Raw genomic sequence first — 17,132 nt, 5'->3', positions numbered from 1 at the left:
TTTCTGAAAACTGGAGGCCATGGTAACCTGGAAGTTTAGCAATCCTTATGTTGTTATTTCTGTAGTTTCCTGTATAGACTTATTAATTAATTTAGACTGCACACGGTAGTGGAAATAGTGTGTTTGTTTTGGCATTCAAAATGGATAATACTGTGTACATAATATTACTTTAATTGCATTTATAAACATTAAAATAACTTGAACTTGACCCATAATAAACTTCCGTAAAAGATAAAGGTAAGGAATTACATTCACAGCCCATTTTCAAATACAGTAAAAACTTGCAGAAAAGGAAAGCATACAATTCATGATGCTAACAAGTAAGAGAGACTAGATGTGTTATAAGACCAACCTGTAGCTTCAGATTCTTCATTATAATCTGTAGAATCACTGGACTGTTTCTGAGATGTTTGTTCACTTTCAGATGAAAGCTGCTTATCATCATCATCAGCAGATTCTGTGGGAAGAAATAAAACCATTAGTAACTTTAACAAAACCATTGAAGGATGATGGAGGCACTGTAGAAATAAAGATAGTTTTAGATCACACTGCAAAATTTACGTTTGACCACCAGCAAAAAAATGCATTAGTTCCTCTGATGTTTAAGTGTTGCAGACTGCCTGAAACATTTTACAATCTGATCTGTGTAAAGATAGACCATCTATCAGATGCTACAAAAGTGTAAAGCAAAGAAATATTGTATGTAATCCAGTGCTTTCATATAAAAGTACTTTTCATTCAATATAAGCTATGTGATCTGTGCTCTAACTACACTCATAAACATGACTGTGCAGAAGAGGGCACTTAACACGCTACAGAACAGCTCCTCTTGGGTGACAGTGCTTCAGATTTGAAGGAGGGCTTGTGCCTTGAAAGCTGGTACAATTTTTCTGATTGTATGAGTTGGCCAATAAAGAATATTACGTTTTTCCACAAGCCTTGTTTGGCTTACACCCTCGGTAGCAAAACACCGTTAGTACATCTAAATATGTTAAACTACTCCAAAGTCAAATCCCATTAGACATGCACTTTAAGATCTGAAATTATGGCATTTGTTTTCATGTTCAGCTCTTTTTGGCAAATTGAATTCTTGACTGGCGCAGTATCAGGGAACTTCATGTATCTCATAAACAAACACATTCTTACATGATTAGCAGAAAATTAGCAGAAAAACTGCCACAGCCTTTAGCACATGCAAGAAAATCTTTTGCTCATTCTTTATTTCCTTTAGATATCCTCAGGGATGCTGTCAGACATGCAGAAAAGTATAAGCAAAATGAAAGATACTTTAAGGCTGACATCACATAAACCCTCACATGCATACATAACTTAATCACAGACAATCCTTGAAACATCATTGGAAATAGTACTGGCAGAGAAATTGAGCATGTCTGATTTTCAAAGTGTGTCTGAGTATTTGAGAGATTTCATTTACAAGATTGGTGCTGTACAGGAACAAGAAAGAGATAGACAAAACATTATACCAAGTTAGTTGAGAAAAAGTTTTTTTCTCATAGATGCTAAAAAAGCCACATAGGCTTGTGTTCCTTCCTATGCAGAAGGAATGCAGCTGCACTGTCTCTTAGCCTTTATTTATCTGAATAAGAGACTGAAAAAATTTAAGAATTGAAGATGATATTTGGAATCCAATTAAAAAAGTTGCTTATGTCTTTTCTGCTTGAAGATCTGGAATTTCTCCACCTAAAGCACTGTTATCATGCTGATTAGACTAATTGTGTCCAGCTCATGAAGGAGACCAGAAGGTGGCTTTGAAGAGCGTGGAATATTTCTCAAAGACTGAACAAACAATTCCTGTGAATTCAGTATCACTACAGCTTGCTTTGAAGTTGGTGGTACAACTGTATTGCTATTTCTCTATCTATGGACTAATAAATTATCCTTGTTCAGTCTCTATGCTTATTGAAAAGCTTCAATTTAGAGATAGAGAAAAATTTAACCAGGAAGTAAGCCAGCCAAGAGAAACAAAGCAAATGTATTTACAGGCTGTATAATAAGGCATATATCAACCCTTTGGTAAATGTTTTAATTATAACTGAACCCACAAAGCATTTCTCTTCAAAGACTGGATAAAAAATATCCTAAAATGCTACAGATACATAGCTCAGGCTTCATTACACTTATTTCTGTTGTTTTTGAAAATGTCTTACTAAATATAATATCACAAAAGGATTAAAAAGCAAAAACACAATTAAAAGCTAAAGAAATGGACACTGATTCAATCCTCCACCATCTGTAAGGTGAGAAAAGAGATGGATCAATAGTACAGAATCACAGAAGGGCTGAGGTTAGGAGGGACATCTAGGTCCACCTGGCTCAACCCCTGCTCAAACCGGGACACCTAGAGCAGGATGCCAAGGCAGTCTTTGAAGATGTCCTCAGCACAGAAATTCTTCCTGATGGTTTGTTCTAGCTGTGACTGAGGCATAGGCATAAATTTGCTCCTTTGGAATCTGCGGAAATGAGAAGATAATTTCCAGCAGAAAAGCAAGGCTGATGATAAAATACAGAAAATAAAGCCCTAAATGATGACAACTGTTTGCTTTAATGAACAAGATCAGTTGTGTGGGGTATTTTATTGCTAAAGCATTGTAGGAAATAAGTGCAACAAATTCAATCTCCAGAAGGTTGGAATGAACCCACATCCCTCTGCCTCTACTGAAGCTGTGTAATTATTTTACAATGCCCAAAGTATATTCCCTTGAAGTTTAATAGCTGTCTTATGGTACATACTCACACAAAGCTGCTGAAAAGTGTATAAACAATATAAAAACTCCTGAAAGTAATTTAAGCTGGAAACAATGAAATGTGAAAAAGGGGCCATGGTTTTCAGCTAGGCATTACAAGCTAGTGTTACTGAATATTTTCTATGTGCGTGCACACGTGTGCTTCATGGGCACTTTCAGCATTGAACTTCACTTCCTAACTCATTTAAATATATTTCGTAAATTTACAAAGTCCTAGGTACTTTTAGTCTCATTAAGAGACAGGTAAGTACCTTGCTCATTACTTTTTCTTTTTAAACACAGATAGTATTATAAATCTGAATATGTTCAATCCTAAAGCAAATCCCAGTTAATTCAACATCCTGCTGATGTTACAAAGATTGAAATTACTGAAATACACACTTACATGACATCCAAAGGGCACAATTGCAGCTGCAGAGTAGGTTTTTTCTAATTCTCATTTTTATACCATAATTGCCACAAAAAACAACTGTATATAATTCATTTATACTTATATAAAGACATGTCACATGGGAGAAAAGCTGCAGTCAATGTGCTGATGGCACTACATGTGAAATAAAAGATGTTAGGCTAAGAGCAACAGGACTGAAGTGCTTTGGTGAGTCAGTGTTTGATTACTGAAATCAACTGCAGTTGTACAAAAACATGATTTTCTCTGGTCAAGGACTTATCACATGTTGATAGCACTATTATGTTATTACTTCTATCATTAATAAATTACTTCTATCATTAATAATTTGTTTTGATGTGCACAGCTCTAAATAAATTTTATATTAAAACTAAGCTGAACTCTGTTGTTTGAGACAATATAGGAACCCTTTAGGACTCTTTATATTTAATACTTTAAATCCATTCACTCTGAGGAAGAGCTGTTTTTATGGAAATTACTGTAAGTTACATAGTAGAAATCTTTTTAAATTCATATTCAACTGAAAGAACCCTAAAAAGCTAAAGTACTTTGGCAGAGAGTAAGTAAATTGCTACATAATTAAAAATTAAAAGCTATTAACTTCAGTATATTTAGCATTAGTCCTTGTTTATATATTAAAAACCATTGACAATAAGTAAAATAAATGCCAGACTGGATAAAGAAAGAACAAGTATATGAGATGTACTGACAATACAGAAGTTTGGTCGTAATCACTTTTGTCCCAAACCAGTATATATTACTTGAAAGGAAGATAAAAAATTCTAGCATACACTTCAGCTTTGATTCCAGATCCAGCTCTGGTGATAATTTAGTCTACTAGGGACATCACAGCAGAGAAAGAAAATCCTCTTAAGTCTCCAGTCTCATTCTTAACATGGAAGCAGATGCTTGTGCATGGAATTTCATCTTGACAGCAGATTCAAATCTGACAAAAACATTCTCCTAAAGAAGTTGGCAGTGATTAAAGAAGGCAAAAAGGAAAGTTCAATCTTGCAAGTTTTTATTTATTTATTTATTTTAACTACTGAAGTCAAAAAGCACTGACACTAAACAGAATTAACTCTAAATTTTAACCTGACTGACAATTGTCTGCATGCCAAAAATCCACCTTGTTTGTGACAGTTAACCTGCCTCCGAAATCTCATTCCTCACACAGTACTCATTCTTGACCAGGACAATTATATTCTCATTATTAGAAACAAAGCATAGCATAATTCTCGTATAAAGAAGAAAATTTATAGAAATAATGAATGGCAAAACAAAAATGTGTAGCTCTGCTCAATACAAAAAGTAGTAAAAATAGAAAGTCTATACTCAAAACAATAAATTACTAGGAACTTCATTTCTTTCCTTTTTTTTTTTTTTTTTTTTTCCCCTTTCTTAATAGTTAGGTTACGTTATGGAAAGCTAATTTCCATAAGCACAAATGAGTGGAGGAATGATAAAGAGACTGGGGAAAACTGATTATTAATCAGAACAAACATAACCCCAACTCAGCTTCCCTCAGGGTCATTGGAAGAAGATGATGAAGGCATTGTCTGGGCATAAGACCCAATAGGCAGTTCAACCAGAGAGGCTCTTCCTGGCTAAGAGAGGGAGACTACAAGCAGGAGGAGGACCAATATTTTAAACCACCTGATAGTGACAGGACAAGGGGAAATGGCTTTAAACTAAAAGAGTAGGTTTAGGTTAGATGTTAGGAAGCAATGCTTTAGCAGAGGGTAGTGAGATGTTGGCACAGACTGCCCAGAGAAGTTGTGAGGCTAGAGGTCACATTGGATGGGGCCCTGGGCAGCCTGAGCTGGGGGATGGTAACCCTGACCAAGGCAGGGGGGTGGGAGTGGATGATCCTTAAGGTTCCCTCCAACCTAAGCCATTCCATGGTTCTGTGATACTCCTTACAGGGGAGTGAGATTCATTAGGAAATACTAAGAACATCAGTTCAAGATTCTGAGACTCATAATGTTATGTGGGGTATTTCAAAAGAGCACAAAAGCAAGAAAAAGGGATCAAAGCAGACTGGGGAAGAACAAGCATGGATAAGATGAGAAGGGGATGAAAAGGAGATTGGGAATAGGTACTCAGACTCATTTCTAGCTGGACCTGGGGACATGGAGCTCAGCAGCCTCACCTATAGCGCCTTATTGAATTTGGCAATTTGTAACATATGTTGCTACTGGATTGAGCAATTCTTAACACATGCTAACAGACCCACTACTGAAATAATTTCAGTTCCCCTTTTACTGCTTCAGGCTGAGCTTTCTGGAGGCTAGCACATTTCACCATTTTCTGATGAGCTGTTTGCTAAATTCTAACAATGTTTTCTAACTAATACAGATTTTGAGTTTGAAGTATGAAGATAATTAATAACCTACTTAGAATAAGTTACTAGACAGGAGATGGAGTTCTACCCTTCAGATTTATTGAAAGATAACTGTGCTGATTGATTTAATATACATCTCTATTCTGCAGCATCCATTAAGAACATTACATAAAAATGAGTGCCCAAATTAGCGAAGCATCTACAGATAGCAATACAAAATAATTTTTCTAGCTGCTGAATGTAAAATAAAAATCAAACCCGTAAGATCTGCATGAATATGAATTTGCTCAATCATTTGAAACACAGACAAAGTCAAGTGATAAATGCTTTCACCTTTCTCCTCAGCATCCTCTTGAGACTGCTTTTCTTCCTCTGGTGCCAGCATTTCCTGCATTTCCCTTCCATAAGTGAAAGATTATTAATCTTAGACTTACACAAAGATTACTGAATAAAAATAAAATAAAACAAAAAAATAAAATAAAAATCAAATCTAAAAATCTAAAATGTTACTGTACCATTGTAACAAAAAGGCTGATGAAACTGAATTTAGCAAACCAATCTTTTGCCATGTAGGTATTAATCTAAAAAGATATCTCTCAAAGTTAACCCATACTTGATTATTACATATCCACCAGAACTATACTTAATATACTTTTTTAGTGCACTTGTGTTGATCAATAAATGCACTGATACTTTTAATACAAAGCAAGGCTGGAATTTTCTTGTAGTAATTTCAAATGTTCCAAGACTGAGTATTTTACCTTTCCTCTTCTTCTTCCTTTTTTAATGCTTCATCTGCTAGTCTTCTCAAGATCTTAGAATTAATTTCATCCTTATTTGCTAGGTATGTTCTGTGTAATATACAGCCTCCTGCAATAGAATTATATAACAATAATTAATTGTATGTAGCTGTACCAGCCTGAAATTCTTTGATCTATAAAAATGATAAACAACTCTATGACTTCTTTTTAAAGCCTGGAAAAAGTATACACACCAGTGAAATATTATAATTCTGCTTCCTAAGGTGTTAGAGCTTTGTTTTCAATTTCAAGCATCTAATAAAATGAGTCTGGGATACAAAATAGTTATGATTAAGATTGTAAGGGAATAGAGCACTGAGAAGATTTATCTTATACTTCCATGTATCATTCATTACTCTGGCATTTATTTTGTTTTATTTTGTTTGCGTACAAAGGAAACTATGAAGAAACAAATGAAAAACATTCAAATAAAGATACAAAGATTACACATACATATACCACTAAAGCTGGTTGACAGAAAGGAAGAATATGCTGCTCATACCAGGAGCTCTACTGTTTGCTCTTTGGCAAATAGATTTGTGATTGATGGCTGTGTGGCTGAAATTCCTTTCAATCAGTTCAGCTATGCTAATTTAGGTTACCGCAGGGAGCACTTTTACAAAGTAGTGACTCAAAATACTGCAGAAAATATAAACTCCAGTACTACATTATTATTCAGTGACAGAAAGAAGTGAGAATCAAATCAAGATGTCAACCCAGTGAAAAAAAAAAACAAAGTAGCTGAATTCAAGAGAACATAGGTATAAGCAAAAATTTTCAGACAAGTCATATAGCAGATATAATGAACTTGGGTCTTTCACCTTACTCATTGCTTCCATATCTCATGTTTTCATTGTTCTCAATTCAAGTAAAGAAAAATATGAATTTTTAAGAAAGTTTGAGTTATTTAACTGTTAGGAACATTGAGTCTGCATCCATTTGAAGCAGATGATAATTTCATGTGAATGGCATTACACAAAATTGATTATTTCAATTAAATATAACTTCAGAAAATGGAGGGTGAGTAAAGGGCATTTTCAAAATGTAGTTTGAAAACTCATATTGAGGTAAATCTGCCTGAATAGTGCTAAAAAAAAAAAAAAAAAAAAAAAAAAAACCAAACACAAGAGCTTTCAGTGGCCTTACCTGGTGGCCCAGGCATACACTTCCCCAACCTTGTGTTTTCTCAAAGTGTTATGAATAGCAGCAGTGCCAAGCAGTATTAATTATTCCATATGTTATGGACATATGGACATCTACAGGAATCGTAATTACTGTACTATTTATGAGTCTAGAATTTCAACCATTTGCTGTTCTTTGGATACCAGCATATGTTGTCCCTCACTCAAAGGAAAAATATTATTATAGCTGATAAATTATTTCAGAATTACTTGATAAAATGGAGCAAGTAGCTAATAAGCCTTTACAATAACTGATAATAAGTTAGCTATGTTTCAAGTGGCTGATCTAGGAATACCTACCACTGGTATTAACCAGAAATAAGCTTGCTAACAGAACAGGTTCTTAGACAGCTGACCTGCTTCTGGTTGATAGAACAGTATTCTTGCAGTGTCCTGTTTTAATGCAATCTGGAGTCTGCTATGCAAGTATTGCATTTCACTTTGAATTGTTATGGTAGACTACAGATAGTATGTCTTGTATTCAATTTGCACATTGCTTGTTTCAAGCTGAGACAGTAAAAATATAACTTTTATCATTTAAAATTAATTCATTTCCTCTCACCCCTGAATGAAACTTTGAGGAAAAATAAAACTAACAATGATTTATATAAAAGTCTGATACAGTTCCAGGTATGAAATTAGTCTATAGTTTCACTATCAACTCAATAATTGAATGATAGATTTCCTTCCAAGCTTAAAATCTACTGAAACGTACAACCAAATGGAACATACAACCAATTAAGAAAGCAGTCTTTATTGCTATGTGATATAAAAACTATAGCAGTGTTAGTTCAAACAGGTAACATCAGAGTTGCGAGCATAAATTTTGAATTTTAATGTCTCACTTCTAGATGGGAAGGATTATACTTAGGTTTTAAAGAATCTGCCAACTATCTGAGTGGAGAAACAGAAGGTCATGGCTTGCTTGAATGTAAAGCACAGAAATAAAGTACAATAAACAAAGATCGTGTAAAATACAGAATCTAGAGTTAAATTTTGAGAGCTAGTGGCAATAGCAGGGGGGGAAAAAAAAAAAAAAAAAAAAAAAAAAAAAAAAAAAAAAACACTTCAAAAGCCCTAAAGAGATCTACATTTCATTTGAAAGCCTCTGCAATGGACCGCAAGTCTGCCCTTCCTAAAAGGTAAATAGAAGGGCAACTATTATTGACTGGTATCAATATGGTTTCCAAGATGAGTTATTTACTCCTAAAATCTCTGATGTAGAATAATGACTATTAGTGAATCTTCTAGTTTACCTAGTTAATACATTAAATGGTTCAATTCTGAGAAGTGGAGAACGAGTTAATAATTTCAAAAGCATCTATCCCACCTCAGTTTTCCCCACAGAAAAGGTTAAAACTGTACTGCTGTTTGCAGTTTAGTATTAACTAATCATACATGCTGTTAACATTACATCGTGTTGTTCTGCTTGTTATTGTAAATATTAACATTAGATTACTTCATGACAGCTACATAAATTAAGGTGCTTTTTTGACATTGAAAGAAAGGACAACGCACAGCATCATAGAAACTACATTCGTAGTTGTTCTACCATTTTTGAAATTTCCAGGAAGCAAAGATCAAGCAAAGGGTAATACATCCTGAAGTTCCCTCTGAGCAGTTCTCGAGTAAAAGCAACAGCAAATAGGATTTGCTGGCATACAGAGGACCTAGAACGTTCTTGTTTAAGTCTGTATTTAGTAAGTACAAGCTTACCTTCAAAATACCTCAAGTAGGCAAAGATCTCCAACAAGACACCCTTAACTCCACTGTCAACCCTTAAATGAGGTCTGGGAAGGGGTGGATACTGGCTCCACCCCTCCTGGTCACTCAGGTTCATTGCATATACTTGAGCTCCTTTGGGTTGGCTCCTTCCAACAGGTGCTCAATCACTGTTTTAATCCATGACTTAGCATTTCTGCTACAGTTAAGATGTTTAAGAAGTTATAACATTTCACAAGTCATTTGGGTACTGTAGCTGAGTTGTGAAGATAAGATGAAGAAATTGTATACGCTTGATTTGTTCAGGGACAAGGGATTGAAAGGCTCTCTGGACCAATTCTCACATCTAGCTGTACACTAAGTAGGTGGAGACATGCCTTTCTTAAAGAGCAGTTCTTACTACTGAAAGGCATTTTGATAATGGATTGGGTTGAGCAAGTAATGATTATAGAAATTGTCACTGTGCAATGAAACTTGCTGTGTGATATAAATCAATCCATTAAAACATGATTTAGCAAGCGAAACTTATAATAATACATGAAACTGTTTAGTTTTTCACATGTGATAGCAACCTTCCTTCTTGCTTGAAACCTTAAAAGTAAAATCTCTTCATCTCAATTCATGGATATTAAGCAATTGTATCAAGCTGGGTAGGAAGTTCCTCAGTTGTTTTTGTCATCAGGATGTAGAACAAGGTACGCCTGCATATAAGTACTCCCCACTTTTCTCTTAAGCAGAGGAAGTTTGTAACCCATAATCAATTTTTACAAGCAGGGTAAGGAAAGCACAGAGAAATGTGGCTAAAGTCACATTACAAACTGATGGCCAGTCAGACAGAGAATACAAAAGTCTGCAACAGAAAGTCTGTGAGAGTCCAGTGCTACTTACTAGTAGTGCTGATTTTAAACAGATTTGTATGTAGAAGAATACTGCTTTTATAAAGTATTTCTGGTTTAATTCTGTTAGTTCTCTTAATCTAAATTGTAAGAAATCTGAGGTAGATTCCAAAACTTCATAAATGGGCCACAATTACCATTTTTTAATTGAAAATGTGCTTTATGTACAAATACCAACACAGAAAAAAGGTTAAGTTTCATAAGTGTGCATTTACTAACCATCATTTTCTGTATCCTTAAGACAGACAACAGTGTCAGGCAGAAGTCCTCTTTCTGACAAAGCTGACCAGTGACCTTCTGAGAGAGGATAGTTATCCACTACCCATCCTCCTTTTTCTGGAGCACCAGGAAACCTGTCTTTATTCTTCTTCATAAGCTGTTATAAAATGTCAAGTTCAGTAACAGAAGAAGGCTAATACAGACTGTGAGATCTTTCAGAAGACTGTACAATACAAATGACTTCCTAAATGTTATCACTCTTAGTTTATTAGTAACATCATGTCAATAAAAAGACATTTATAACTTCATATATATGAGTTCAATAAAAACATTTTAAACAAAGACAGATGGATGTTCAATCATTTTCTAGGGTTACCTATAAACAGTTTAGGTTCCAATTTCAAGACATACAAGCTAGTGCACGAATTTAAACCTATTCAAGATTCTAGGAGAACCTCCAAATGAAATTATTTTCAAACACTTTGTCTGATGTTGAGATCTTAGACAGTGACTAAATAAGTAAGAATGGGGTAAGTATACTGTGATACTTCCCTGAGAAAATTCTCCCAGTCTATGACAGCTTATAGCCCAGAAACTTTACAAGATATAGGCTAATACATACATATTATTTTTATACTAGCCTTCAATAGATTTGACTGTCATGCTCTTACTCAATCTCTAATCAACTCAATATAAGCTTTCAGACTATGTGACCAATCTTACAAATTATAAAATTAAGAATATATATTAATAATGTCTAAAATATTACAGACTCCTCTTACAAAGAAAGTGCTTTCCTGTGTAGCACTTGTAGTTTTACCTCTGCAATAGCTCTCTCCAGTATTTCTGCATGTATTTCAGGTGACAACGTCACTTCAGATTTTGATGCCCTTTTCACAGCTTCTTCCACCACCGCTTGAACTTCTGGGTGGTCAGCAGTTAACTCCGACATTTCTAACAAAACAGATTTTTTAAAGCACTTCACAATTTTCATATTTCTCCTCTGATCAGGAAGAACTACTTGGCAATGAAATGCAATCACAGCATCAGTACAGCGTAGCAGTCACTGTAAGCAATATTACAGAATAGTATTGTAAAAGAATCAAATAGTCTCTCTGGAAGCATTTCTGGGGGATGTCCTATAATGATAAGTTATAGGATCTTTTAAAATAATTCTCCTGTTCAAAAAAAAATTGATACAAATCATAATTCAAGTCAGTATATCAATATTCATATTGGATTCATATTTTGTTATTAATGGCTGAAACAATGGACTGCAATTGTTGAAATTTTTTAACAATCAGAAAAAAAAGTCATATTTACTCCCTGTAATGATGTCAATATTTTTCAGTGATTGTATTGTTGTTTTTACATGCACAACTTTACATGTTGTTTTTGCTGCTTTAATTTGTGTGGAGTTTTTTTCAAGTTACCAGCTCCCTGTGAAAGAGACAATATCTTTCTAAGTGTTTCCAAACTGAAAACAAACAAAATCCACAAAACCCAACCAACCATAAGAAAAGAACAGATTTTACCCTTATCATTGCTAAAGATACTAAACTCTGTTTCTCCATGCAAAGAAATTGATATTTCTTCAGTAACCTTTTATATCTTTTCCTGTTAAAGCACATAAAAGTCAAAAGAAAAGCATGACTGAAGGAACAATTGTTTTTCTTTAAAAAGACAAATTTGTAAAAATAACCTCATATTGCACGTTTATTTCATTTCCATTTTAGATCCTTATAAATATTTTAAATCAACATCCATTAATTGGATCTACCTAATAAACCTTCCTTGCTTCAGATGAGATGTCAGTCTCATTTGTACGAAAATAAAACCCAGTATATATAAACCATGTCATGTTTAAAATCATTTGTTTTACTATATTTCAACAACATAATTAAAACTCAGCATGCTTTTAAGTTTCTCACATTAAAGGGACAAAAGTTCACATTCTTAATTTCAGTCCTCTCTTAATTTAGATGTTTTGTGTGTGTGTGTGTGTGTGGCTGTACACCTATTCCCTTATCAATCAAACAGTTTCCAATGTTCTTATGCTATAAAAAGACAAAATGTAAATGAAAATGCCAAACTTATTATCAGATCACTTACTTAGCCCCTACAAAAGTTACTGGCTTTTTTTTTCGTTACACTAATAATGTACTACTAAGTTAACTAATCTAGATATGACAAAATTAATAATTTCTTTTTAGGCTTCTCAAAATAAGCAAGAAGGAAAAAAATTTGAAATAGTCCTACAAGTGTAAGTGAGGAGAACAAGATTATCTTTCATTTTTTAATTGGCAAGACACTGTGACGACATGGAATAGCATGCTTAGAATAGCTAGCATTTACTTTTTACCTTCTGGGATGACAGCAGATTCTTCTGTACTGCTCCCCTCTTCAAACCTCTTTTTCACTGCTGTTACAGCCTTTTCTATTGCATCCCTTCGTATTTGCTCAATGTTTTTTTCTCTTAATTCTTCCACATGAGATTGAATGAGTTCAGCCATATCAAGAACCTAGGGAAATTATTTGAAAAAATATAAATAGTACAGAAGACACATACAAGATTGGACCCACCAACTATACAGTGAAAGGAATTTGGAAAAACTCTGCAAATTTCAGAAAAATTTACATGTAATTTAAGTGGGTTCTTCATGTGTGCATAATATATTTTCTAATTTGTGATTACATTGAATTAATTTATACATGTCTATATATTCATAGTATTCTTTTGCTCAGATAAATAACTGACAAATATTTGTGTGACACTGACGAGAAAAATATGTACTTTTTGTAAATGAATTTCACTGAATCACCATTTGCATAATATGTCTGCTTGCAGTATGTTTGCTAATGTTTGCTGTATTTATGTTAATGACACAACAAAAAGAAGAATGTATTTAACAGACTCCTAAATCTCAGCTGATACTCGTGTTACATAAAACATATATAAACCTACCTTTCCTTTGTATTTGCTTGCAATTAGATTACAAATAGTGGTTCTCCCTGACACTGGAGGACCAAATACTAGAACTTTACAAGGAGGCATTGGCATTGGTGGTAACAAGTAAGGGCGTGGATTCAACATAAATGTTTTCAGTGCCTCTGGGGATGACAGCGTGTACATTTTACCTAGAAAACTTCAAACGGAAGAGAAGAAAACAAATTTAGACAGCTGTCTTAAAAAACAGAAATAAAAGTAAGTGTCAAATTCCACTCACCTGACAGCCAAATCTGGCATTCCCATTACAACATCACCCTTCTTTAGAGCCACAGGACATACTTGTCCCCACCTGCTTCTACGCCATCGGTATCTGGGTGCTATTAGCTTGAATGATGACAGAACACGGAAAAGCTCATCCTGTTTATTAAAACAGAAATAAGTGCATATGCAATTTTTGCCTGAAGTGATGTGGGCCTTGTTGTATGAAAATTAACTTTATGCAGTACTTTACTGGAGAGCAAGCAAATCTAAACAGAAAATTAAATCATGCTTTAAAAAGATATACATATATCAGAATCGTAGTGTGACTTTAAGGATAAACTATTCAGGTTTTAAATTTTGTTTCATCAAAAAGTACTTAAAATAGTTCCTGTAGGCTTCAATAATTATTTCCAGAAGTTTAAAAAGATAAAGAGGTACGAATAAGCCATTTATTGATGAAGACAGAAAATGGCCAAGCTTTCTTCTAAAAGGGATGAAGAAAGGACCAAAATAAGGGAATAGCAAGACCAAAATATTCCTTTTAATGACACAGAAACATAATGTGATAAGATTAAATGTAATAGATCTATTAAAGGAGGCAAATAGTGAGTGAGTTCTAAAGTTTCTGTTTACTTTAATTTACCCAGAATAGTACAGACAAGTGCTGGCTATGAAGAACTGCTGAAGAGCCTTCAGAATCTATGAAGCTGGGAATTAAAATACAGTTTTACATAGAAAATAATGAGCTGTTATTGACTCTTATTGCTCAAGAATAGATCTTGAAGTTACAATACAATACACACTATTTGATCAATGCCCAACAGCAAACAGAAAAACAAACTGAATGTTTAGGAAAGAGAATAAAACATTTAGGTACATCTTTTACTACATAAATCCTGCTCTCCTCTTTATTGCTATGTGCATTCTATTATTCAAATCTCAAAAAGAATGCAGCAGAACTGGCGACGTTTCAGACAAAGGTGATATGATAAATGATTAACATAGAATGTATTTAATCTAAAAGAGATAAAATTGATTGTTTATTTTCTTCAAACAAATTATTCTTCCTTCATTCCTGAAACGAATATTTTGTTCAAAAATGTAATTAAGATCACCTAACTTATTTTTATTAATTGCAGATCTTTTTTCAAAGTTTTAGGTGGATTTCAACTCCACAATTATCTTAAATTTGCATTTCTAGATTGTGAAGCTGCAAAATATGCCCTTATTGCATGGCAGAACAAACTGGTTGCAATGAAACAAAGATGTTATAGTGTAAGTTCACCACAGAAAATAAAAACTATTTTAATATTTATTGCAATCAATCACATTTCAGAAAAACACACTTACATTTTCCAGTCCTTCCAGCATTTCTTCTTGCCGACTCTGAAGCCTAATTATAGGAGCTCCATTTCGAACACCCATTGACTGAAGTCGAATTACTACTGACTGAAAAGAAATAACTGACTCAGCACCAGTCAAAACTGCCTTTGTGATCTGAAAGGATCCCTGAAGTATTTTTTAAATTGCAACTTATTATTTATGTAATGGCCACCTATACACCGAGATCCGATTTCTAGCTTGGAGCACTGATAGTTATTCAGAAGAGCTCTAATAAACTTTTACAAATTTGAGTATAGGCAGTGGAAAATGCTGAATTTTAAGTAATTTTAATTAATTAAATAATTTTAAATGCTTAATTTAGGCATCCAGAATATTATGCACAGTTGAAAATAATACAACTTTGGGTAATGTATTTAAAAAGATACTTAATCCTGCCTGCTAATGAGAACCAAATGATAATTAATTTAATTGAAATATTTCCTAAATATAATCTTGCTGGAATGCAAGAGTTCTTGAAATGAAAAACCTGATTTTGTCCTGCATGGAATAGTTCCATAATAGTTTTTGCCTTATTCACAGGTAAAATAATTGGAAAGCATTAAACAACTTCATTGCATTTTATATAAACCTTTGGTTGTGATGTTCTCAAATCATATATGATGAAATTTCATATACTGGCTGTGCAAATGAATGTGATTTTTTTTTTCTTTTCTGTATGATCCATAGGACATAGGACATGGTCAAGCATAAATTTAAATACAAAACTTCACTTAATTCATTTCGAACAGGAGAGGAGAATGTACATGAACAGCTCACCTTCTACACTGTCAAAGACAATCTCTCCCTTCATTTTCAACTCTGTATTTTAGATTCATATTTAAAGCAACTCTTACAGCTGCGGCACGCGATAAGATTATTTATCATCAAATTTTATCATTGTAATTTTTAATAGGGAGAATAAGTTCCTGAGTTAAAAGCTAAGAATCTGAATACAAAGACTCAGCAGAACTGTCAAAGGGAAAATAATGGAAGTCTGTAAAGCACTGTAAAACACTGTAAAGCAGTATCCAAGATCATAAAAATTCTGTCATCATTTCAGAGACCAGCACGTTAAGCCAGTTCTGTAAGTGTATCATACCAAAAATGTTTTAATTTCACATGCTTGTAATTATTCTTGAGACTAATACAAGCTATAAAGCATTAACAAGAGAAGGATAAAAGTGTTTGTGGTCTACCTGAAAATATTGCCCTGTACCATACATGAAAGCCTGGAGCTCTGCAAATTGTATAGTTGTTTTACAGAGCAATAGAAGTACACATTTCAAAAGTGATGCTTTTTAATAATAATTAAGTGAGTTTTATGCTGAACTTAAGAATTTGTTAACATCTTACGGAAGCAAGCAATCCACAGAAATGAGAAATTAATTGCTAGTGGAAATTGATAAAGTTGGTACATAGCTTACTTACAGCAAGAAGTTCATCTGGTTCCTGATTTCCATCCAGTTCAATAAGATTCTGTGAATCCTGTTCAGCCATCAAATCCTGTTTAAGAACAAAGACACATTCATCATCTGAGTACAGTTAACCAGATAATCACACTGAAGCTCAATTTGTTCCTGTAAGTATCCAAGCTTGAACTACTGGGGATTTCAGTAAAATCAAGATTCATTGAACTGATGTCTTAAAAAATCTCAGGATTCCAGAATAAAATCAACAATCTGATATGAAAATTTTGTACTATTGATTTCAGTATGTATTTCAGAACTTGGGGAAATGTTGTAGCATGCCTTGTGCTCACCTCCATGAAATGTCTCAAATAAAAACAAACAAACAAACAAACAAACAAAAACTGAAAGTATTGTATGATATTTTAAACAGTCTTTGGTTAAGCATCATCCTGATGTTTTGGTTTTTTTCCTTACTTCTGAAGAACGAAGCATTGTATCCTTATACAAGCAAACTCTTTCCTTTATATTTTCAAGCATATCTTCAGGCCTTTGCACTAACTGATGAATCGTTTCTGGCATTGTAAGTGAATCTTGCACAATCTGAGGAAGCAAAAGTTAAATACTTCAATGTAAAGAAATGAAATAATGTACCAAACTAAATTTTGTCTACAACCAGAAGTAAATATAATAATTCTCTGGAGTACTTCAGTGAGTGATCCAACCTTTCAACTTAGGGCAAGAAACACTTCAGTGACTTTTAAGTTCAAGACTGACTCTAGGTTGAGCTATACAT

General features: G+C 33.8%; 1 protein-coding gene across 1 annotated transcript in view; it reads right to left on the bottom strand.

The window, feature by feature from the left end:
- AK9 (adenylate kinase 9) overlaps window positions 1-17,132 on the bottom strand; it is a gene marked incomplete at both ends in the record, with an annotated part of 56,680 nt that overhangs the window by 27,583 nt on the left and 11,965 nt on the right. Inside the window, 11 exons of the mRNA XM_079532590.1 lie at window positions 353-457; window positions 5,852-5,925; window positions 6,280-6,388; window positions 10,337-10,493; window positions 11,157-11,290; window positions 12,699-12,858; window positions 13,302-13,482; window positions 13,564-13,703; window positions 14,898-14,996; window positions 16,359-16,433; window positions 16,814-16,939. Of these exons, the coding sequence (XP_079388716.1) occupies window positions 353-457; window positions 5,852-5,925; window positions 6,280-6,388; window positions 10,337-10,493; window positions 11,157-11,290; window positions 12,699-12,858; window positions 13,302-13,482; window positions 13,564-13,703; window positions 14,898-14,996; window positions 16,359-16,433; window positions 16,814-16,939 (1,360 nt within the window). The remainder of the gene's footprint in view (window positions 1-352; window positions 458-5,851; window positions 5,926-6,279; window positions 6,389-10,336; window positions 10,494-11,156; window positions 11,291-12,698; window positions 12,859-13,301; window positions 13,483-13,563; window positions 13,704-14,897; window positions 14,997-16,358; window positions 16,434-16,813; window positions 16,940-17,132) is intronic.

Source organism: Tetrao urogallus (genome assembly GCF_951394365.1).
Source record: "Tetrao urogallus genome assembly, chromosome: 2".
In the NCBI taxonomy this organism is placed as follows: domain Eukaryota; kingdom Metazoa; phylum Chordata; class Aves; order Galliformes; family Phasianidae; genus Tetrao; species Tetrao urogallus.
The sequence above is the reverse complement of the archived record's forward strand: the minus strand, read 5'-3'. Positions and strand labels throughout refer to the sequence as shown.